The sequence below is a fragment of the Sprattus sprattus genome, assembly GCF_963457725.1.
Source record: "Sprattus sprattus genome assembly, chromosome: 10".
NCBI lineage: Eukaryota > Metazoa > Chordata > Actinopteri > Clupeiformes > Clupeidae > Sprattus > Sprattus sprattus.
The window spans coordinates 30006734-30031107 of NC_137908.1; the positions used below are offsets into that span (position 1 = coordinate 30006734).

At 42.8% G+C, this 24374-nt stretch overlaps 3 protein-coding genes across 7 annotated transcripts in view; 2 read left to right on the top strand and 1 right to left on the bottom strand.

Moving 5' to 3' along the window:
* Positions 1–1708: 1708 nt before the first annotated feature.
* Positions 1709–5036, top strand: dynlrb1 (dynein, light chain, roadblock-type 1). Its single transcript, XM_080846312.1, has 4 exons — positions 1709–1989; positions 2494–2569; positions 2838–3005; positions 4403–5036. The coding sequence occupies exons 1-4, from the start codon at positions 1987–1989 to the stop codon at positions 4444–4446; spliced, it is 291 nt and encodes a 96-aa protein (XP_080702438.1). The 5' UTR covers positions 1709–1986; the 3' UTR covers positions 4447–5036.
* Positions 5037–5792: 756 nt separating this feature from the next.
* map1lc3a (microtubule-associated protein 1 light chain 3 alpha) lies at positions 5793–12803 on the top strand. The gene is made up of 4 exons (XM_080845436.1): positions 5793–5946; positions 7646–7701; positions 9508–9614; positions 10889–12803. Exons 1-4 carry the CDS (start codon positions 5907–5909, stop codon positions 11049–11051), a joined length of 366 nt encoding a protein of 121 aa, XP_080701562.1. The 5' UTR covers positions 5793–5906; the 3' UTR covers positions 11052–12803.
* Positions 12804–13651: 848 nt separating this feature from the next.
* The window catches only part of zmynd8 (zinc finger, MYND-type containing 8), a 31205-nt gene continuing 20482 nt past the window's right edge, over positions 13652–24374 (bottom strand). For 3 of the 5 annotated variants that reach the window (XM_080845722.1, XM_080845720.1, XM_080845724.1), the window contains exons 16-20: positions 22103–22317; positions 20337–20417; positions 16108–16186; positions 15625–15864; positions 13652–15041 (exon numbers count right to left, since the gene is read on the bottom strand). In XM_080845722.1, the coding sequence (XP_080701848.1) occupies positions 14869–15041; positions 15625–15864; positions 16108–16186; positions 20337–20417; positions 22103–22317 (788 nt within the window). In that variant the 3' untranslated portion in view covers positions 13652–14868. Of the gene's footprint in view, positions 15042–15563; positions 15865–16107; positions 16187–20336; positions 20418–22102; positions 22318–24374 lie in introns of all 5 variants that reach the window. The other 2 variants (XM_080845721.1, XM_080845723.1) reach the window with 2 other exon arrangements.

Sequence of the window (24374 nt, forward strand, 5' to 3'; positions counted from 1 at the left end):
TTGCATGTTGTAGTTCAACTGTGCTCCCGGTTGTGGATTGAGGAAGGGTGTCAAAAGCCATGTCTTGCATGGATCCCACTGTCACCCAACAAGTGGCATCCAGCAGGTACATGGTGCCGCTCAAAAAGCTGGCGCAGACCGCGCTCTCCATTAAAATGCGCGAATCGTGAGTAGATCCAGGCCACTTCGCAACAATATCCATGATTGTGAAATTTGGATCAAACACTATCTGTGTATTAATTCAAATACAATATACCTTTTTGCGGTTTACAAAGACGTCCTCATCTCTGGATGGAGCAATTATTTTAATGTGTGTTCCATCGATGGCACCCACGACACCGGGCATTCCTGCAAACGCCATGAAATTGACCTTGATCCTTTGAAGTAGGCGATTGTCCAAAGGGAACCGGATAAACTGTTGGACAATGTGTGGTCTACAGAGTGCGGTGATTGTTTGATGAATGAATCAGTTTACTGATGATTGCGATATTCTGAAGTCGTCTGCGTTGCAAAGTTGCATTTTCCCCGTAGCCAAAAATCTTAATGTTATCAAACATTTAACTTCCGGACTGATTGGGTTGTTTCGGATAGTTGGAGACGTGATTGCATCCCAGAGTTCAGAGTCGTTCATTGTCTCCAACACGTTACGTCTGGCTTCAGCCATTTTAAGACTTTTTGTGAATAGGTCTTAGTGACTTAGGAGTCCTCATGAGGAGTTTTAAGCTGTCCTAGACTTAGGTGCTACTTTTAGGGATAAAATATTTTGTGAATTGCTCTTATTAAAAAAAAATAGGAGTCCTAAATTTAAGACTGACACGCCCATTATTTTTAGGAGTTTCTCCTAAATTCGCCACTTATGAGCTACTTTTAGCCCTAAGATTCTTTGTGAATACGGCCCCTGGCATGCATCACATTATTTGAACAGCGAGAAATTACTTTGCATGTTCAAATCTAGAAACCACCTTTGAATACATCCTTTTTTGCCAGGCAAAGAAAGGAAACCCAAAGTAATTCTTGTACACAAATAGGTTGAAATATAAGGGTGTGAAAAGGAATTGTGTATTTCCCTTGCTATACCAATAACACACAAATGTATGGATTTACCGTACATGTTGAATAAACAGATTAAGATGAAAGGAATTTCTGTCTTTTGGTCTCTACAGTAGGTCAGTATTTCTCTCCCTCCCTCTCTTTCACCATTGTAGTACATTTTAAAGTGTAAATATACCCTACCCTTCCCCCTCAACTTTGGTCGTTTATTCATTTCATCATTTCATTTCATGTCCTCTATAACATAATCATATAAGCCACTTGTGCATCAATACTTATAGCTAGGGGGAATATACAAAAAAACATCAAGGCATGTTAGACTTCCTAAAAAAGTCAAACAGGCCTCTGTCCCTGAAGGGTTAAGGTCCATACTTCTGGTAGTGTTAAACTAAAAGGCCTATACTGTAGAAAACTATACTGAAATGCATCCTTATACAGTTCCCCTTCATCTTTGCAGTTTTCTTTTCATCTGACTGACAGTTGAAGTGACATTTGAAGAGATAAAAAACAGCCTATCTAATAGGCTGCAATTCTCTGCAGACAGAGTTGTGTTAGTCTGCATTCATAAACCACTAGGGGGCGACATATTACGTTTTTGTGTGTAAATAATGGAACCCAAGCGGTCAACATAGCATGATCAGTAGGGGAAGGGAAAATGTACTCGAGTCTTTATCACTCAGCAGATAGCTTTTTTATTAAACACCTAACGCTTTTATTATTAATGACTCTGCATATTAATCCTTCGGATTTCTTCATCAGAACAAGATAATTTAAACAGAGCCACAGACAGAGCTGTATAGAGTCTACTGCGCATGACAGGTAGTGTTGCCAGTCTGGTTAGCCTTGCTCTGCTACGCTGTCATTAGTAGAGCCGTCATCAGATTTCAGTGACCGCATCCTTGGAGTGTTGATATCAGAGGATTTGCAGCTTTTGAAATGGCAAGTATCTCATATTTCACATCATATAGTGTCGGTTTGCTGTTCAGAACTCCTTATCATAACAAGAAGTTACTCTTTGAGCCCCATTTATTTTTAGCTGGAGCTAGCTAGATGTTTGGCTATGGGGCGTTGGTTTTAGCTTAGCTAGCTAGATAGCGATAGGTAGCTAGCTAGCTTTGACTGTAAAATAGGCAGTTGTTGCCGGTTGGTGACGGTGGTTCGCTAACCAGCTAGCTAGTTAGCTCAGGTACTTCCATAACATTTTAAATATGGAATACAAAACATTCTGTCCACAACTTTTTTTTAAATAGGCAGCACCACCGTCCTTACTAGATACATTCCAGCCCTCATAATAATGTAATTGCTACTGCCATTTGTATCTGGTTAACCATACTTTTCACGCAGTTGTTTATTATTGCACGTCTTTCGCTAAGGGGCATTTTTGTATCTATCTTGTATATGCCATACGTCACTTATTTTGTTTATTCCTTCCTTATTTGACAGGCCGAGGTTGAAGAGACTTTAAAGAGAATCCAATGTCAGAAAGGCGTTCAAGGGATTATCATTGTTAACGCTGAAGGTACTCAACGTAATCTGAATGTATGAACATCAAAAACGTTTTAGCGGTTGCTTTGTTTGTATATTTGTATTACATACTGTATTGACTTTTCAAGAGGTTGTAGATGCTGTTGTTTTTCCACTCGACCTACTTAACAGAGACTGTCAGCTGTGCACTCGATCTCTATTTTACCGTTTCTACAAGAAGCCTAAACACAACAAATAAGGCTTTAATCCAGAAACTCTCCCTCCCTCTCCATCACTGACCTCTTTGTTGTCTTGCCTTGCAGGCATCCCCATTAAAACAACCTTGGATAATGCAAGCACAGTTCAGTACGCAGGGCTCCTACACCAGCTACTTATGAAGGCACGCAGCACAGTCAGAGACATCGACCCCCAGAACGACCTTACCTTCCTGAGGATCCGCTCTAAAAAGAATGAGATAATGATTGCACCCGGTGAGGAGAGTAGAGACTGCCCTTGTGGATAATAATACACAGATACAAAGAAAATGAATGCATTCCACATCTGTTTCAATATATATTACTTGTTGTAGTAAGTAAGTATCTTTGTCATTGTATAAAACAACGAAACATCTCCCTATGCCACAAAGAATAGATTAAAGTAGATGTTAAAAGATTGTCAACACTTATTTACACAGTAAAAAAGAAATATAGTTATCAGGAATAAAATAGATATAAAAGTCAAACGTAGTCAGCACATATTTACATACACAGTTATAAGTTAGTTTCCAGTGCACATTATTTAGGTGCAAAGTAGCATATGCAGTGCAAACATGATTCAGAGTTCTTCTGGAGGGTTGTGGATGGGTTGGAGGGGGGGGGGGGGGGGGGGTCAGAGATTGGGACTGTACAGGAGGGTTGCATGACTGCTTGGGTGAAAAAATGTCATCATTCTTGTAGTCCTTGCTCGGATAGATCTGTGTCTTCTTCCTGAGTGCATGAGGTCAAACAAGGGATGGGCTGGATGTGATTGTGAAGGCGTATATGGTGGTGATGTCTAGTTGGTAGGCACGATGTTTTTCCGAGTGGTCCTTATCACTCCAACGTAATACTTAGGTATTGTCGTTTTGGAAGTCATATGTAGAAATGACAACAAAGACTGCCATGGTCTTTGCACATATTGAGTTTTCTTCATCTTTGTGTAAAAGTATCAGTTCTGTGAGATTCAACCTCTTCACTTCTCTGTCTGGGTAGAACTGTGTTTTTTTCACTTATATCCTAAACCAAGTCATCTTGTAGACATAGCTTTTACCAGGGAGGGGTAAATATGAGGTCATTAGAGATCACCTTGCTGATTCTGCTGTTCTATGAAACATGGCAACCTTATAGTTGTAGCCAATGGTAAAGTATTTGAAAACATGTGGTTCACACAATCAGACTGGCCAACAAATACAAAATGATGACGTAGTGATGTCTTGTAGATTATATTACCTGCAACTGTCAGTATCAGTGTAATTTCCATTGTGGATTACCTTTTAAATGTTATGTGTTAAAATCCTAGAGTGTATTTGCAGTGTATTGAATAGGGTTTGGATATGCCACAGAGAAGACAATACGATACAAATTGTTTCATTTGTCTTTACGTGACCTTTTTGAAAAAACTCAACTTGTTGTTTACCTAAATATACAGTACAGTTCAAATGTCAACCTATTTGGTAATATGTTCTTTCATTGTAGAGAAGCTCCGGCCTTAGTTAAAAAAAAAAAAGGTTTAGCTAACTTTTCATTTTATGTGACTTGGAGATAAATATTTGAATCAACCGGACTAGTTGAGAGCTGGAGAGATGTCTGCATTGATTGACACATTTGTTATTTTGTGCTTCCCTCTACAGATAAGGACTACTTTCTTATTGTCATTCAGAACCCTTCGGATTAAGAGGACCATATCTCAGACTCCCCTTTTTACTCTTTCATCAGTCTCAATTAAATGGGCAAAAGTATTTTTTGGTTGTGTTTGCTGAGGGATAGTCATGTGCATGTTGCACAAAATGCACTTAAGCTTTTTGCCGTTCCAGGTTGAGCTGAAGGCCAAAAACAAAGCAGTCAGTTTTGCTGCCATTACAATGTAATTTGCATGCCATTATATGGGAATCTGTTAGCCTTTTGGCATTTCAGATAAAATTTTGGCCTAAGATCAGAAACACAGGGGTAAACAATGTGTAGCCTTGTGAAGTAGTGCTCTTTGTGGAAGAACATGTATAGAGCTGCACATCAGTGCTCTACATCATTCCAGTGCTAACCCTGTCTTATTTATCGTGCTTCTTCGACTATTTGACCAGGTGTAATCTACCTGCTTTCAGTCCATTTTACTTGTTCTTGTTTACTCATGTTTCTTATATCAAATTGCCAAGCATCAGTAAATATGATGATTTCTGCCCATATATTGTTGTGGAACACCACATACATCAGTGTGTATGGCTGTTTCCACGTCATGCTTCATTTGGTGAGGAAATAAAGCAGCAACAGAGAATATTTTGACTTTGTTGAAGTGTGAAATATTTTATTTTATATGCAAGTTCTCATTGCTCAATTTCTGTTTGGGATCCAGTGAAGTAAAATGTGTGACACAGTATGTATTATCTTTTAAAAAGTATGAATTGTGTATGTTTGTGAAAGAGAACATATTTTTAGCTGGAGCTAGCAAGATGTCTGGATATGGGGCGTTGGTTTTAGCTTAGCTAGCGATAGGTAAAAGAGAACAATTTTGTGTAGGCAACATGAATAACTAGAATGCGTTTCGTGAACGAACTGCGAGAGTGTGCTTGCTCTGTGTCAGTGAAGCACAGGTGCAAGCCAGTTTAATGACCCTATTATGATGTCATAATGGCAGAGTTCTGCCATGCAAGTCTATGGAGAAAAAAGGTGATGGAAAAAGAGGAATAAAAAAGGAGTGGCAAGGAGTACCGCCACGAAAAGTCATAGCAGGTTGCACCGGATCGGGCCGGACGTTTCGGTGTTTGAACGGCGTCTGTACCTCGAACGGGCGAGGAGTAGTTAGCGTTACAAAAAACGGGGAGAATAAAGAAAACTTGACAACAACAATACTGTGCTTCCCTTCGGGCAAGCACACTAATTATACAGCTGATATGAATCAGATTATTTCACAGACTTGTGAGATGTATGTATGAATCTAATCCTTTGGCCGTACGCTGTCCCTTTAACACTTCGTGACGTCACGGTCTTCGTGTGTTCTATTGTCCCAGTCTGTTTTGGTACAGTGAGTTCAGAGCATAAACGTTGAAGACGGCAAGACTTTAAGCAAGGGAAATAGCCAAGAAAACAACTTGTTCAGAAGTATTTTAAGCAACCTCCGTTGTTTTCCATTAAGCGACAGTGATGCCATCCGACAGGCCTTTTAAGCAAAGACGGACATTCGGTAAGTGTCAACGTTAGACCGTTTTTCCAGTCTCAGATTTTCAAGGTTTCTTTGGCCGATTGTTGTTAACCAAATGTCAGCTAGCTGGGCATAACGTTAATGTCAGAATGTTTTGATCTAAAAAAACACTTATCCGACATACATCAACACTGGAATTAAAATAAACATCCGAGTTATCGCGGTCGTTTAGAGTTTTCCAGATGGCGTCATAACTCGTTAGCGTTGTAGAACAGCTAAGTAACAGTTGGCAATCGACGATATCCTTTTCTAAAGTATAATCTAGATATTGTCACTAGACAACATAAACTAGGCGGTGTTCTAGCAAAGGCACTAACTCGGCCAGAAAACTACTGTCGCCTAGCTAGCTAGCACAGCGACATTATTTTTCTTACCGAGTTATTGGCCAACTCGCCAGCTACAGAAGAGCTGCATAATGTTTTTTTTGGTTCTTTTGGTCTCATTAATAGGCATATTAACATAGCCGTGTAGGGCAGCTAACATGTAGAATGATAAGCCTACACCTAGCTGGCTAAAACGTTTGAGGTCATATCATGTCGCAACAGCTAACCCAGTTTCATGAAGCCATAACAACAAAGAAAAAGAAAACAGACTGCAGCTGACTCAGTGTCGCGAGTACACGTGTTAAGCAAATTATTCAGAAATGTAATACCGTGCACATATTCTTGGTTGAGGATTGGGTGTGGAGAGGGAGGAGCGGAAAGCCATTGCATAGTCGTAATAACATCATGGACAAAACTAGATAAGTATCAGTATTTCAAACGAATTGGGCTTTTAATGAAGACAAATCAAAGCTAAATATAACAGGTTTTGTTCAGTTGCCCGGATGGCGCAAATGCAATATGGCGCATCACCGCAGAGGCCTGCCTGTGGTGGTTGACACACTGACATAATAACTACAAAGCCAGAAATGCAACATCGAAGACGGTTTGCAAATAGAATTAGTGTCAGGTCATTGGCGTGTTTTTCCCCCTGGTCGCATATTATGCCGTACAAAAAAACATCCGCTGAGGTGGAAACGGTTCTCGGCATTGAGAAGTTGGCGAAATAACAAATAGTTCTCAGAACAAAAGCGTCTTTCACAGCTGCTCGTCAAAGTCCATTTTCACAGTTAAATAGGTCTTTGAATCTGAAGAAGCATGTTTTGGTGTTGTTTACACCAACCAAAATGAAATATAAATCTGTAAACACAAATAATGAATGTACGAAGAGCTGTACTTGTCTATGTCATGTAAGAATCAATTTATGATATGCCTTGTAAGGACACGTTGGGTGTTCTAATAGTTCACTGTGATGAATGTATTCATTAGTCACCGTATTCTATCAGATGTGTCAAATAAGCTGGGTGTTATTGATTGGTATGTGTTGGAGATGGTAGGACAGGGCTATTTGTTTACAGAACATGATACAGGTCAAAGGCAACAGAAGAACTCTCTGGCCTTCAAATTAATGAATGTGCTGAATGGCACTCACAATGAAACTTTGCATTTTTGCACATTTTGCAGTTCTTCATGAACTTTCTGTTAGCCCTCTCTCTCTCTCTCTCTCTCTCTCTCTGTGTGTGTGTGTGTGTGTGTGTGTGTGTGTGTGTGTGTGTGTGTGTGTGTGTGTGTGTGTGTGTGTGTGTGTGTGTATGTTACTATTAACACATTTTGCCTTGTCTTTTACCTCCCATCTTCAGCGGACAGGTGCAAAGAGGTGCAGCAAATCCGGGAGCAGCACCCAAACAAAATTCCGGTAAGGCCCTCCTTCTCTTGTGCTTCCCATTGTTGCTGCTTGAATCTCTCTTTTACCTCCCTCCCAGTCCCTTCCACCACCAGGGGGGTCCACTCTCAGGTTTTAGACTAAACAGCAAAAGGAGGTCTAAAGGCCGAATTATGCTCTGTTTTAGACGTAACGCGTAAGCACGTAAGATACATAACCCCCCCTTGCGGGGTAAAATATCCCCCCTTACGTGCTTAAGTGCGTCGCCCAAAATTCCTGACTATGCGACTAAAACACTACGGCCCTACACAGCTCGCAAAGGCTGTGATTGGCCGGCTACCACAACCTTTCACAGAGTCTCACGTTTCCGGGTTAATAGCATACTACAGCCTTTTTTAGACCCAGACATTTTTTAAAATCATGAATACCCTGCAGACCGTCTCACAAGCCTTTTCTTATGGATTAGGAACAAACATAACAGAAGAGGTCCAAAGACATGAACTCCTTTACAAATCCTCTTTAAACACTTATAGAATGCTTAAATTACCGCGAATTTATGGAGAGAATATCCCATTCTCACCCGCGATTGTTTGGAGAGAATGTGGTCATTCACGAACAAATAGGTACTTTCATATTCATTTTCCGCCACTTGTGAGTCATGGTGATATCTTTCATTGAGTTCATATTGACGTGAATAATCAATTGCACCAGCGAGATTGATAGAATGAGCCCGGTCTGCTCATATACAAAAGTTAACAGTAACCTGCCGTTACCTTAGAGAATATCCCATTCTCACCCGCGATTGTTAGGAGAAAATGTGCTAATTCACGAACAAATACTTTCATATTCATTTTCCACCACTTGTGAGTCATGGTGGTATCATTCATTGAGTTCATATTGACGTGAATCAATCAATTGCACCCGCGATTTTGATAGAATGAGCCCGGTCTGCTCATATACAAAAGTTAACATTAACGTGGGCTTAACTGATGGCCAGCACCATTGTAGTTACAAGCATTGACAACATGATGAGATTCTCTCACCGTTTACCACCTCATCTTAAATAATGTAACTCATAAACACATCGTTTTAAAGCCTGTCGCAGTCATTAAAAGATGTCAATAAACGAACTTTTGCGTCATGTCTTTTTCGCCACTGGTACTGAATTGCCAACATTTGTATTTTGTGTAACACATGTATTCATAACATCAAGCCTTTCGCCCACTACACTTTCATGCTCCGGTAAGTTTTTTTCCTTTGTCCTGCTGCAATAAATAGGCTTACTTAACTCAAAATAAATCTACAGTTCTGGCGTCAATTTGCTTTGCAACACGCAACACAAGCCTTGCAACACGCTCTGCGTCTAAAACGAACCTTAAATCAAAACTTGTCTAAAACAAGTTCCTTGTGTAAATTACGTGCTTAGGCGTTACGTCTAAAACAGAGCATAATTCGGCCTTAAGTGTTCTACCGTTGACATAATAGCCCTTACATCCCCCCATGTAAATGCACGCGAAAGATCAGTTTGCCTAGAGGTTGCTGAGGAGGCCTAGTATGATGTTGCCTAGCCCGCCTCTAAAAGCATTCGGTCTAATTGAATTTAAACTAAGAGAAGATATTTCATAGGGGTACTTGTGGATATTAACAGAGTTTGATACTGTATCTGATTAACGGTACAGTCTCTGCAGACAGTATGTACTTTCCTAATCTCCATCAGAAGTCTAATTAACAGTACAGTGTCTGCAGTATGTACTCCTATTGTCCATCATTAATCTGGGTGTGTTGTTTCCACATGGGCTGTGTAAAACTGTTGATTTGTTTCTTCCTTTCTCGCCCTAGGTTATCATCGAGCGTTACAAGGGCGAGAAACAGCTGCCAGTCTTGGACAAAACAAAGTTCCTGGTGCCCGATCACGTCAACATGAGCGAGCTGGTGAAGATCATTAGGTAATTTTCTCTGAAACTGAATCTAAATATAGTGATTTTCAAAGTTCAGCGAGTTTGAAGATTGATGATGTGGCCAGCATGCCCTCTGTTTTTGTTTGCTTCACATAGCCCAAACACCAGGGCTCAAGCACCACACCACAGCCCGTTTCAGAATCAATACTTTTGCCAGACTGTCAGCCTATTGCGTCCATTGCTGAAGTGCCCATTATCTTGTCGCTTATCATAGCTGTCCCAGTTCTTTTGATGTTGTGGAGGAGCTAGCTCTTATGGGTGAGTGTGTGTGTAAAGACAGACAGAGGGAGAAAGGAGAGGGGACAGGAGGGATGAGATACATTCTTAAACGTGTCTGTGTGTCTGAATGCGAGTGTTTGATGATGTGTATTTGTGATCTGTGATTTCATCGGTGTGTGTTTGCGTGAGTAGGTAGGGTAGTAGAGTGTGTTTGTGTCCTCTTTTATTTTGTTTACGTGTCTGGGAGTAGGCGGTTAAGGCTGGGGGGGGGGGGGGGGGGGGGGTGTACAGCGTTCCAGGATTAGCTCACATTCTAACCCTGCTGTCCACAGGGGTTTCTGTGAACACGCTTGCACTCCATGGCTCTAAAGTTAACTCTGTTATCGCCGACACATACGTCCTAGCCTCTTGCCTTGTCTTGTCAAGTGATCCACTGGGTTTTATGGCCATCTGGCTGTTTTTTAGGTCTGGGTCTTACTTGAGCCAAACTATCACCCACTTTCTGGGTCATATTCTATTGTGGTATTGTCATTCAGTCGTATTCAAACTCTCTACTGTTTAAAGACATTTTTCTCAGTAATAAGCTGTAATCATAAAGAAAGCATGGCCTCAGCTGTCCTTTGCCATTTGTGCTGGGTTTTAATGCCAATGCCAGCTAGAACCATGTTTTACGCGTTATAAGTATGCCATTAATGTGTGTTAACACAAGCAAATGTTTTCTGTCCTGTACTATGGCTACTATTTCTGTTTGTAGCAGTTTATACTGGTCATCTGTTTCTCTTAGTTAGTCATTTCCCCTTATCACTTTAAATGTTCTCTACTGGTGATGACCATACATTCCATTTCACAACAGTTCAGCCAAACGCCAGGGCTATATTTAATCCTATTTGACTAGTGTTGCATCATGTGAGCTGTTTGTAGATTGAATGACCGGTCCCTTCGATAGATTGTTTGCGCCATAGACCCAACATGGGATGGTAGCTGAACCTCTGCCATTTAACTCCTTTCAATGCTCATCACTCTCCTTGTTCCGTTTTCACCAGGCGCAGACTGCAGCTCAACCCTACCCAGGCCTTCTTCCTACTGGTCAACCAGCACAGCATGGTCAGTGTGTCCACCCCCATCTCTGAGATCTACGAGCAGGAGCACGATGAGGATGGCTTCCTCTACATGGTGTACGCCTCCCAGGAGACCTTTGGTTGTTAGGGAGGAGTCTAATCAAGAGCGATCGGGGGGCTAGGGAAGGGTGGGATGGGGTGGGGGAGATGGAGGGGATGACAGAGAAGGAAATAATGCAGAGAGGTGAGGCACGAGCCTGAGTGCTTTGACAGACCAGCACCCTTTTTCTTTCTGTCTTTCTCTGTTACTCCCTCGCTCTCACTCTCCTCTCTCTCACTCTCCCTGACCTGTCACTAATGCAGTTCTCTTGAGAGGCTGCCAATAAATAAGCAACATCGTCATTACATTTTTTCACACTACGTGCAAACGTAAGCACTACTGCTATTGGTGCAAGTCTACCCTCTGCTGTTTGACATTCTACTCAAGTCCCCACCCTCTCTTTCTCCCCCATCCCACTTAGTTAAACTGATTTGGGTGTATTAAGTAGGGATGCATTTTCCTAACGTCTTTATTTTTGTTGCATTGTAGCCCCAGTAATGGTTTTGTTTCAATAGCCAGGAAATCTTTTGATAGGGGGCAGTTCTATAAATAGCAGCGACATGCCTCATGTCTTCTTGTAAATAGGTCAGGCAAAGACACGTTGATCTTTGTCTCTCCATTTATTTTCTGTTTCCATTCCTGTTTTGTTTTAGCTCTTGCATTTGTCTGTCCGCTTTGTAGCTATACCACGTGCTTCTAGGTGCTGTCAAAAACCAACAGTTGGTGACCCTGGCATGAAGTTCACTCTTCTGTCTCAGAGCCATGCGCAAACCTTTAGAAGATGCAGCTCTGATTGATTCAGCTGTGTAGTAAGCCTAACTAAACCTTGGAGTCTTTGACTTGCCTCAACACGGTCGATCAGGAAGGGCACTATAGCCTAAAGAGGTTTGTAATGCATACACTTGGTTGAAAGAAAAAAAGGTCTGACGGTTAACTGCTGATGAAATCGAAGCGCACCTCTTTTTGCTTCTTTAATTCAACAACTAATCATATCCTGTATTGTATATAAACAGCCGCTTTAGACATAAAACGTGCTTAAAGTGACATCTGCATCAAGACAAAACAATCCCAAGTCATTTTTTTAATTACACTCCTAATCTTTTGAGAGTCCTCATTCCTTTGTCTTTTGAAAGCGTTTGTGTCTATCCTGCGCGTGAGTGGGAGCAGTCTGATACGGCAAGGGCTCATTGGGAGGATGTTTGATGCACCTTTAGACTTTGTCATGCTAGCTTCATCTCCGTCTGCAGTAACCCCAGCTAGCCATCGTGAACACTAGAGGCGGTCTGATTCTTGACTCTTGAGTGTGGGAGGGATGCTTACCTAATAAATAACTTTGCGTTAAGTGACATCAGCCGATCTGCTCTATAATGTAGGAAACAAAAAAAAATACATGCTTTTTTGCACAAAAAAAAACTGTTTAAAAGATAAACTGTATTAAATCTAGAGAAGAACGAATTACAATAGCACATAATGGTATTCTATTTTGTATCTGCTTCTTTCCTTGGGACACCATATAATATGTATGCCTTCTGTCAGAACTTTATAATTGAAGGGTTTGTGGTTCACTACTTACCTGCATGTTTCTTTTCTCTACTTGTTTTTTATATATTGATTTAAGCTATAGATTTGGTAATTATTTTAACTTTATTTAAAGAGAAAATTAAAGTCTTTTTAGATGTGTCCAACCAAATGTAAAAAAAAAAAAAAAAAAAAACGACGACCCTGAAACCTGTATGTGTACTGTATGTATGGTTGATATGTTTGAAACACAAATGTGTGTATAAACCATTATATAAGCAACTTGTGACTGCGTGATTATTGTACACTAATGTTCCAATATGTAACCTCTGTTGAAATCATCAGTTACACCAAACTCCACTGGCGCTTTAAATACGCATGTAGTTTTCAGACCACTTGGACCTACACCAGAAGAACACAATGCTTTTGAAGTTCCTGAGGGCAACTGGTCAGTGTGCGTGTTTGTTCATGCAGTGTTACAGGAGTATACTTGGTCTGAAGTTGGGAAAAAAGAAAAAAAAAACAGTTGCTGTTTCTACATATCAGTGTACGTTTTGAACAGTTAGCAAACATTGTCCTTGTGTGCTTTGAACTGGCATTGCATGTCCATCACCGTTCAAGTTTTTTGACAGTTAAGACCAAATATAAAGTTGAGACCATATTTAAAACCTTCACCCAAAGCGCTGATTAATACACCATGGCACAAACAATGGCATGATCAAGGGTTCTTTCCTTGAGTTAAAGGTGTTTCCAAAATATATGCCTCAACTGTGCCATCTAGAAAAATATCTCACAAATACAACACTACAAGCAGTCCTACAAGAGTTCTCTGAACGGCCCTAAAGGATTTCCATATAAACCACTGCATGCCCAGTGATTGCAGTCCTGTTCATGTTGCTCTTTTTCCTGCCATCTGTTCAAATGTATCTTCATTTCCCCCCCAATTCATTGTAATTACACGTTATAAACTGATTATGATGCTTTTTTTTTACAGATGCTTGCAATTAACTCTAATGATCGGCCACAAGACACACTTCAGACCACCAAAACCGTTTTTATTTACAGTATGTAAACAGCCGTGAGAATCCCTCACAGGAAAATATACACATACAGTCAACAATAGAACTCTGTGGCTTGTGGATGAACAACAGCATTAACTAAAAGAAGTATTAACAGTCCACTGAACCAGGTAGTGGAAGTCTCCTGGGTCATATATGACAGGCTACCCATCGGTCTCTGGTGGTGATCATTCAAGCAGGTTGTCAGGAGGAGCTGTGAAAGATCAGGCGGTATAAGCAGGCTTTTTATCGCGCTATCGTTATGACTAAGACCCTAAGCCCTGGAGTTTGTCACATTGTGTTCTGAGTCGCATTGCTCATTAAATCAAAAGTACATTTTGTGTAGCATTCATGGAATCAGGACTCTTCAAGGTATTGGTAGACACAAACGTGGGCCTACAGTGGTCCATATGTGACATTCTTGATTATGGGTCCCCGCCTCTTCAGTGTGCAAATACAGGGTCAGATAGTGAGGAGGAATGACAAAGGGCCTCAAGCAGGTGCAGTTTGGGTGCTGTGACAGAAAGCATATGAATTTTTATAATTTTGCTAAAGAATTTGTGAAATATTTCTATGAAACTATTTTGTTTATTGACCCCAATGTTAAAAAAAAAAAAACATGACATGGCGACTTCCAATGAAAGGCGAGAAGCAGGTCAAATAGAAATAAAGGAATGATATGAGGCCTTGTTTTCAGAGGGACCAAATTTCTGTTATTTTTTTTCTTTCCCCAAGAACTAAACTGTATGCTCTAGGCATTCCCATGACATTGTCTCATTTGGCAAACATTCTTGTGTAAACGCAGATAATAAATTAACTTAAATAAGCGTGATGCAGAGGAGAAATGAAGAAAAGACAAGTTCAACAGTCATTTCAGAGTACGCTGACTACAGTATAAAAATAATGCACTCTCGTTCATGCCCAGGTATACGATCCTACTCTTTCCACCACAAAAAGGCTGATAAACACAGATTGTACAGAAGGACTAAAACAAAGAATAGAAATGTTCTTTTTGTGGCAATATTCACAGTGAAGATATTTCCATCCAGATAAAAAATGTGGTTAAGCAAAGTTCTATTTTCGATCTTCAGAGGATGGGAGGATTCGAGAAAAGCAGCCTTTGGGTTCCAGAAGAACGGGTTGAAAACACAAACATTTGGTTAAAAACAGACAGACAAACAAAACAAATCAAAATATTTTTTTTTTGTAGTGAACAAGTGACTGTAGCTTTTTTTTCTTCTTTTCTTACAGTACAGGATTAAGTGCTGTTAGTCAGGAGACGGTGTGGGCTACGCCAGGCTGACCGTCATGCTGTCTTTGCTCTTCTCCGGGTCCGAGTCCGGCTGCGTGGCCATCGACGGCCCCTCTTTAGGGGAGTTGTGTTTGCTGCCCGGCTGCCCCAACGCCTTTGCAGGGGTGTCCGTGCACTGCTCTGTCTCGGGCTCCTGCTGGGGTGCGGTGGCTGCACGTGACCAAGCAGAAGCCAATAAGCACATAAACAGACCATCATGAGGGGATAGCTCTGTCTGGGGTGTATCATGGGATTATGATAAATAATTGCATCTGTCCTGTATTTGTTGTGCAGGTGGGATATAGCAGCAAATAGCTAGCTTGTAAATAAATACTAAATACTCATCTCCACAACAATGTGCTGGCATAAGAGTCATTCTTGATTCGTAAACTAATTGTAGGTGTTTGTAAGGTCGGAGACAGACACTAAACACAGTTTCTGAGCTTCTGAGAAGTAACTAAAAATCTTAACATTTGTGATTGAACAACAAACAGATATGCAACCGCAACTCATTTCTGAAAGAATCAGGTTTTCAATCAATGCTAGGTGACTATTAATCATACAAATCACTCGAATCAACCGGCCTGCTTATTACTGGTGAACATTTCTTCACACTAATCAGTAACACACCCTAAAAACCCCATGCTGGGGGGGCTGAGTAGTCAGCGGTAAGGGGTGCTGGAGGTGGTGTACCTGGGGGTGTTCGCTGTGGAGAGAGATGACAGGGTGTGGGGCTGTTGGTGGGCAGCCGTACCTGACTGTGTGCAGGACTTCATGTGCTCGGGCCAGTGGGCCTGCTGGCAGGGGTAGTCGCAGTAGCTGGTGTTCCAGCAGCAGTAGAAGATGGCCTCCTTCCTGCAGTTGGCGCACCACTGCTTCTTCTTGGTCTCGTCCACGGCCTGCTGCTTCTCCACCTCCATCTGCTTCTTCACCTCCGCCACCAGACGCTCGCGCTCCTGCTCCAGGCTCTGACGCATCTCCGCCATTGTCAGCTCTGCGCACACACACACACACACACACACACACACACACACATGAACATAAATACACACACCTAAGTAATGTACCATTACATAAATACTTGCTAGTGACAATATTGTTACTACACATACGACACAGACGGACAGACTGGAGATGCCATGTTCTGCTGGTGCTCACTGGCATTCACATCTGCCCAGCATGGGTCGTTATCACATGGCCACAGAGCGAGTGTCTGTCCCGGACCCCTTCTGCTTACCCAGGTTGTGCTTCATCTCTGAGAGCTCCTGTTGATGCAGCCACTGCAGCTTCTCAATCTCAATCCTCAGCCGCCGGATCTGAGGAGAATCACACAATGTCTGTAAGTGCTTTTTGGCCCTGTGTATAAGGTTTGTGAAGAATACGTTTAACATATTCCTCAGAGACCTGCTTAGAACACTTTAGCTTAGATATGGGTCCAAACAAAAAGCTTTAATTGTATTTATTCAGGAAAATGCAATGCTTTTTCCTTATTTAGGGATGTTAATTTTGGTCTTCACATCCTCCATTGGGATCGGTCTGGGTGTTAGGGGGCGTTGCAATAAACATGAATTAAAACTGTATCATAAGGCACTGGATCAACCAATCCCCATGGAGTGCCGTCTCCCTCGGAAGCAATGGCTGCTGCTTCAGACACCATATTAAGCCAGGGACAAAATCACACTCGACCATTGCTACACAACACTAAAGAATGCATTCCGCTCTGTTCCCCGTGCAGCTTTTGGACTCTCCGATCACTGCCTGGTTCATCTCCTCCCAAGCTACAGGCAGAAACTAAAATCTGCAAAGCCTGTGGTAAAAACTGTGAGGAAATGGACCAATGGTCAAAGCTGAAGCTACAGGCCTGCTTTGACTGCACTGACTGGAGTGTTTTTGAGGCCTCATCTACATCACTGGACGAACTCACTGACACTGTGACGTCATACATCAGCTTTTGTGAAGTTTTTGGTGTGTACCCACCAAAACGTACTGCATCTTTAATAACAATAAACCGTGGGTCACAGCAATGCTCAAGCAGCTTCGTCAAGCCAAAGAGGAGGCCTTCAGGAGTGGGGATCCTGTACAACCAGGCCAGAAACACACTGGAGATCAGAGTAGCAAAGAGAAGCTACTCTGAAAAGCTGAAAACCAGGTAACGAACCTGCGTCAGTGTGGAGAGGCCTGCAGGACATCACCAACTATAGGAACACCTCCCCCCACTCCATGGAGAACCCTCAACTTGCTGACGATCTGAATGTGTTTTACTGCAGGTTTGATCACCCCACATTCACACCCCTCACCCGCTCCAACTCAGACTTCACACAATCATCTGCACCCCCTCTTATCACCCCCCCCCCCCTCCCCCTGACTCCCCCCCTGCACTGACGGTCTGTGAAGAGGATGTGTGCCAGCTCTTTCAGACAGAATACAAGAAAGGCATCAGGCCAAGACGGTGTGTCACCCTCCTGTCTGAAAGACTGCACTGATCAGCTGGCCCCCATCTTCACACAGAACTTCAACAGATCTCTGGAGCTGTGTGAAGTCCCCTCCTGCTTCAAACGCTCCACCATCATCCCAGTCACTAAGAAAGACTACATCACTGGACTGGACTTTGGGGGCAGCCGTGGCTTACTGTTTAGGGTTTCAGGCCGGAAACCGTAAGGTGGCCGGTTCGATCCCCGACCGGTGGCCAGTTCGATCCCCGACCGGTGGCCAGTTCGATCCCCGACCAGTAGGAAAAATGTGGGCGGGGGGATGGACCACTACTCTCCCATGCCCACATCCACGGCTGGAGTGCCCTTGAGCAAGGCACCTAACCCCGATCACTGCTCACCGGGCGCCGCCAATGGCAGCTCACTGCTCCGGGTTAGTGTGTAACCTCACTTCACTGTGTGTGTCACTTCCCTGGATGGGTTAAATGCAGAGGTGATATCAGAGTGTGTGTGTCTACACCACCTCTGCCATAGAGAGCACTTTCACTGAATGACTACAGACCCCTCACCCTGACGTCTGTGGTCATGAAATCCTTTTAAAGACTGGTGATGAGTCCCCCTGCTGGACCCTCTGCTGTTTGCTTTCCGAGCAAACAGGTCGGTGGATGATGCAGTCAACATGGGACTGCACTACCTCCTGCAACACTTTGACTCCCTAGGGACCTATGCAAGGATGCTGTTTTTTCGACTTCCGCTCGGCCATCAACACCATCTTCCCAGAAGTCTTCCTCACCAAACTCACTGTGCCCGCCTCCACCTGTCAGTGGATCACAAACTTCCGGATAGACAGGAAGCAGCAGATGAGGCTGGGTGAAATAACATCCAGCACTCAGTCAGTCAGCACTGGTACACCTCAGGGATGCGTGCTCTCTCCACTGCACTTCGCACTCTACACAAACGACTGCACCTCAGGAGACCCATCTGTTAAACTCCTAAAATTTGCAGACGACACATCAGTCAACAGCCTCATCCGTGATGATGATGAGTCTGCATATAGGCGGGAGGTTGAAAAGCTGGCCCTGTGGTGCGGGACTGACTGTGGACTTCAGGAGGAGCCCCCCAGCACTGCCCCCCCTCACCATACTCAACAGTACTGTGTTGGCTTTGGAATCCTTCAGGTTTCTGGGATCCACAATTTCCCAGAACCTGAAGTGGGAACCCAACATCAACACAATCATTAAGAAGGCCCAGCAGAGGATGTACTTCCTGCGCCTCAGGAGCTGCTGATCATGTTCTACACTGCAGTCATCGAGTCTGTTCTGTGCACTTCAATAACTGTCTGGTTTGGATCAACCACCAAACTGGATAAGAATAGACTCCAACGGACAGTCAGGCCTGCAGAAAAGATCATCGGTGCCAAACTGCCCACCGACCTGTACACCTCCAGATTCAGGAAAGCCCAAGGGCGTCAGTTTGTTTTTAAAAGTGGTGGGGACAATAACCATAAGCTTGAGAGTGGTTTGAAAAGTGCTGGGTACCCTTATGTTATTCATCCATTCAACGTTGCATTACAATATGAGTCTACAGTGTATTGTCAGGGGTTGAAAATCCCATTCAAACAATAAAAAATAGATAATCTCGATGTTGACAACAGCACCAGCTTGCTTATTTTACCAGATCATAACGTCTCAATTTAAGACATAGCGTTAGCTAGGCTAGCTGTAGGGAACGTTAACTCATCTGTGAATGGCAAGCTAACATTTTGCAAGGTCAATGCCACATCTTACCTTATCACTGTCACCAGTCGGTGGCTTTCCAAATTAAATGTAGGCTAGAGTAATTGACATTCAATAACACCTAAAACAAAATTAGACTGACGAAAGAGATTGACAGAGGCAGCGACGAGCTGTGCCTCATCCGTGTTGGGCTAGGGCTGACTGCACACGTCACTACGGTTGCGTGCCCTGGCGGGGCGTGTTACGTGTATGTATGCACATCCAAATTTAAGAATCTCTACCTCAATCGGCACAGCTGAGAACACTTTGGCTGTGTAAGAACCAATTTTCTGGTGTTCATTGATAAGGTGGAGATATTTTCTTACGTTGAACTTCCGAAGTCCGTAAAACACATTTAAGTGAAAAAAAATAGTCACCATAAGTGTGAAGATCGCAAGTAGGAGTATAAATATAAGTCAGTGCTTTCCTCAGGGTATATTTCTTAGATACAACTAGGCTTGCGTCGTCTTCAACGGCTTAAAGAAAAAAGTATTTTTAACTCATTTGCTCCACACGCAGCCAGGCAGGTGTGCATGCTGAGAGGATGTCATCGTGCGCGCCTATCGCATGATTTAGACACGATGATTTCGGTTGAGTATGTGGGGATTTTTTCGGTCGCAATTGGTTGAAACATTTTTAAAAGTGGTGGGGACAAAATTCAAATTATGAATAGTGGTGGGGACATGTCCCCCCCGTCCCCCCCGTAATCAACGCCTATGGGAAAGCCACTTTACCAAGTTCAATTCCTTGTTTGTGCAAGCTGAGGACACAGGCTGCAGACGAGGCAGGGCCAGGGAGAGGGGTAGAGGAGGAGAGAGGGGCCGCGGGGAAAGAGAGGATGCTGGGAGGAGTGGGTGCGGATGGTTGGGCAAGATCTTTAGGACCCGGGTAGAGGAGCACTCCCAGTACTCTCTGACTGGCTGGCCTGAGATTTAGTAGACTAACCTCTTATCAGCTGAGAGTTCTCAGATTACAGTCCCAGGTCAAACTCAGCACCAGGTCACGTGGCTCATATCTTAGCTGCTATAGCATGGATCTGTTTACAACATTTCTAGAGCTATCTTAAATACTTAAACAGAGGCTGAGACAGTTTCAGTGTATGAACGTTTTAAACATTGAACTTACTCACAGAATATTGACGTGTTATTGCCAGATTACCAGGGCAAGGTCCGTTGCTCTCAGCAGCTGTATATGTGAATCCCCTATAGTCAGAAGTATCAGAGCACTAGCAGTCACTACCGTTAGTTTGAAGCAACACTCACCTCTGCTATTGTGTTGCCCGAGGTGCTCTTGGACAAGTCATTGTAAATCTCAGACATGGTCCCCTTGATGGCATCCATTATCTGTTGACATATAGTTGTTTGGGTTATGTAAGCACACATCCATTTTCAAACCATCACCAAATGTCTCAACTCTTCATCATGGGGCTGAACTTTGAAATGAATATACATCAGACCTTGCATGACAGTAAGTGGTATGCCCTTTACCCCGCAACACAACACAACACAACACAGCACAACACAGCACAGCACAACGCAGCACAGAAAAGCACAGCACAGCACAACACAACACAACACAATACAGCACAACGCAGCACAGAACAGCACAACACAACACAACACAGCACAACGCAAAACGGTGTTGACAGCTGTTTATTTCTCCTGGTGTAGTGAAGCGTGCAGCAGTTTCCACAGCTTTCTTTTCTCTACCATTCCTTAACTTGTTATCTTAGGAGTGGGGATGGAAGTCAAAGTGCTTCTGCTAGGCTAGGCTGTCAGACCCCGTTTACACGGTGGGAAAACGCAGATATTTTCATGCGGTTTGGCTTTTCATTTACACAAAAACGGAGGTATTATCACGGAAAACGATAATTTCTAAAAACTCCGCCCAAAGTGGAGATTTCTGAAAACTCCGTTTTTGTGTTTGCGTGTGTACTGGGTCAAACGGAGTTTTAGTTTCTGAAACGTCACAGTATGCGATTAAAAATGCATCACATCATGTGATGGTCCTATGTTTACAGTTAGTTTGCTTACTGATCATGGATGCTGTTAAGGTAGTGCTCATTTACGTTAAGGCAAACGCAGGATTGCATTCTTTCAACCCTATAGCCTAACGGAATCTCAACCGTTTCCCAGTTTGTGACTATTGGCTTTAACAATGGTATCCCCCGCACTTCCACCAGTGGACAACGAGTTTTCCATTCCATTTCGTCTACCTATTGTAGTAGCCCAGATTAAATACACTTAAATATCTAGGACTCATAGCCAATGTAATGGATTAGACTACTTATGCAAACCTACAGGTTTGGCATAGTTATGATGGCGCTCGGGGGCGTATATGCGGGTTCATGTAAACAGAAACCTTTTTGAAAACGACCTTGTGTGTACGGCGTTATTTTTGAAAACGGAGGGGCAGAAATATTCGTTTCTGAAAATACCCGGCTATGTGTAAATGTGGTCTCAGACTGGGCCACTGTGTAAGCACAGTAGGACATGCCTGGCTTTGGCTTGCCAGCTGTGCTCTGGAGTTGCTGCTAGAAACCCCAGGTCCGCTGCAGCTAACATTCTAGATACACCTTTACAAAAAATGCAGCTCTTTTGGCTGTGCTCCCCACCCACAGTTTTACATTTGATTTTGGACATCTTTTATTTTTGATGTCTGAGAACTGTTCGTGGCTGCTCTAAGATGTCTCATTTCAAACTCCATACAGATTTTAGTAAAGAGCAGCCAACCCCACCACAAGCACTGTAGACCACAGGAAACCCACCACACTTAACCCTGCTGATCTTTACTGCACATAATCCATTAAGCCAGAAGGCCATGTGATCATCTGTAGTGATGGCCTCTGCACTATAGGCCTCTTGAGCAGCAAAAAGATTATGAGTCTTGTGGTCTTTTCTGCACTCTGATTTTAGTGGCCCTGTGTGCTGGTGTGTACACAACATCATGGACTGGTATCTGTATTTAGTACATTTTAATTTTATAAGACAATAAAGATCTGTTTGAGAAAATCATGAGGACTGTTTACCTTGTTGGTGTATTTGGCGATGTCGGCCGCCACATCGGCTGAGGCTGTGGGGATGTGCAGGTCGGTTGCCACGACAGCAGGAGATGAGGATGAGGAAGAGCTGCTCATGGAGACGCTGGGCACTGCTGCCGCTATGGCCACAGAAACTGGGGAGGTGGTCACCAGGGTAACAGAGGATGTGGATACACTGTGGGGGGAGTCCTTCTGTTGGACTGCTGAAACAAACCAAAACCATTGAGTAAGAGTCGAACAGAAGAAGTGGTATTTTCTTTCACACCAGCCCAGACTGGCCCTTGGCTGGCTAACACTGCATCCAGGACGGAGATCGGTGAGGGGAAACTAAATTGTGTACAAATGTAAAAACGACATGGTTGACATCCAATCTAATTCAATGTTCACGTGTAAAGCGGCGTTCACACTAGACTTCTTTTTTTTAGAAAAAAGCGCAGCCTTCAGCGCCTTTTGAGCTCTTCAGAATTCATGGATATTATGTGACGTCACGTCTTTTAAGCACCGCCATATTTGTGTCTGATGCCATCACATTACGGTCATTACATACGGTCACAACTCACAGAAAGTTCAAAACCTTAGGAGATATGTTGCGCTGTTGAATGTGACAACCTAAATATTCAATTGCTAAAGATTTAGGGAATGACTGACCTGTTAAGTGAAATGCAGCACGTTGATACAGTCGTAGTAATGGCTGTGTATTATCAAAGCAACTATCTTGAGCAAGCTACAGTGCTAACAGTAATAGCTAGCAAGTTGTTTACGGCCACAACCCACAGACAGTTCAAAATGCCCGGGATATGTTGTGCTGTTGAATGCGACAACAGTCACCAAAGAAAACCTAGATATACAATTGATACAATCGTGAATAGTTAGCCTGACGATGTCATACTCATAATTCTAGTCAGAATATGAGTCTGATATTGAGCCATTGGGCTGTGATTATGGGGCGTGTTTCAACGAACCAAGAAAAAAAATGCCTCTTCGCTCAATTGGATACCTACAACTAATCAGAGCAACATAGTATGACCATCTGATACATTAAAACTTTTACCGGATCCCGTAAGAAGGACGGCAAAAACATATTTTCGATCGACAAATGCCTTGATCGCGTTTCTCTGTTCCTCTTTCAAAATGAATGCGCTATCAATATCTGTGAGATATGCCTGCTCACGTACTTATTAGCAGCAAGGCTATAGCTAGCTACCATTTGTTTCAATGCTTTTTTTGTCTACGCGTTAGCATAACCTATCAATAATGGTCTAGAGTGCTTCAGTTAAAACCTACAATCCTCTGCAACATTCGTGTTGCACATACACAACTAACCGAGTCAATGTAGACATAAAAAAAGTCGTGTAGATAGCTTAAATCATATAAAATATGTCCCACTAAGCTCCCGAGACGGCGCCATCTTTGTTCGATGTATATTCTATCTATCTAATCAACTCAAGCGTTGGTTGGTCATCTGTCCATCAACGTATAAAGCCCGCCCTTACAATTTGATTGGTCAGATCACTTTTCCGAGACGTTGAATCTCTCCCAACTAGCTCAAGTCCAGACTGAATCTCCCAGACCAAAAATTTTGTGGGCGGAGTTCAGGCTGGTATCCAGGCTAGTGAATAGTTGCTGTGTCTTAGCACTCTACTGAGCAAGCTAGTGCTAATAGCTAGCAAGCTATTTAGCCCTACACCCAGGAATTTGGCTACAACTCGTTAGCCAATATTGGCACTCTTGCCTGCTCAGAAGAGTTTCTGTACGCTTGAAATCTCCGGTTTATGGGGATGGATTATGTACAAGATACACGTCAATGTCCCCAAGAAAGTTGGGGCAGATGCTTTGCAAAAACACAGTTAATCGTTAACGGCTAGTAGCATGCTAACATTAGATAGGTAGCTCAGACACTTCGCAAATCCTTTTAGACGTATTTTTCAGTTACAATAATGTGGTTTTTAAATTGTACAGTGTCTATTTCTCGGTAACTTTCTAAAAATCTAAGCAAAAAAAAGTTGAACTAAAAACTTCTAGGTTCAAATACGATGGTCTACGGTTTTTGGTCTGTTAAACTAAGATAGAAGGTTACGAGGGAAGGTACGCGACTACCTCCTCTCCTTGATCCTGATAGGTCAGCTGTCAAATAGGCGCTTGACGTCACCCGGCGCTTTTCTTAAAAGTTGAGAAAATTGAACTCAAAAAGGCGTCGGAGGTTGCGCTTTTTTAGAAGTTTTTAAAAGGCGGCGCCTTTTTGCTTTTTCCCATAGAGTTG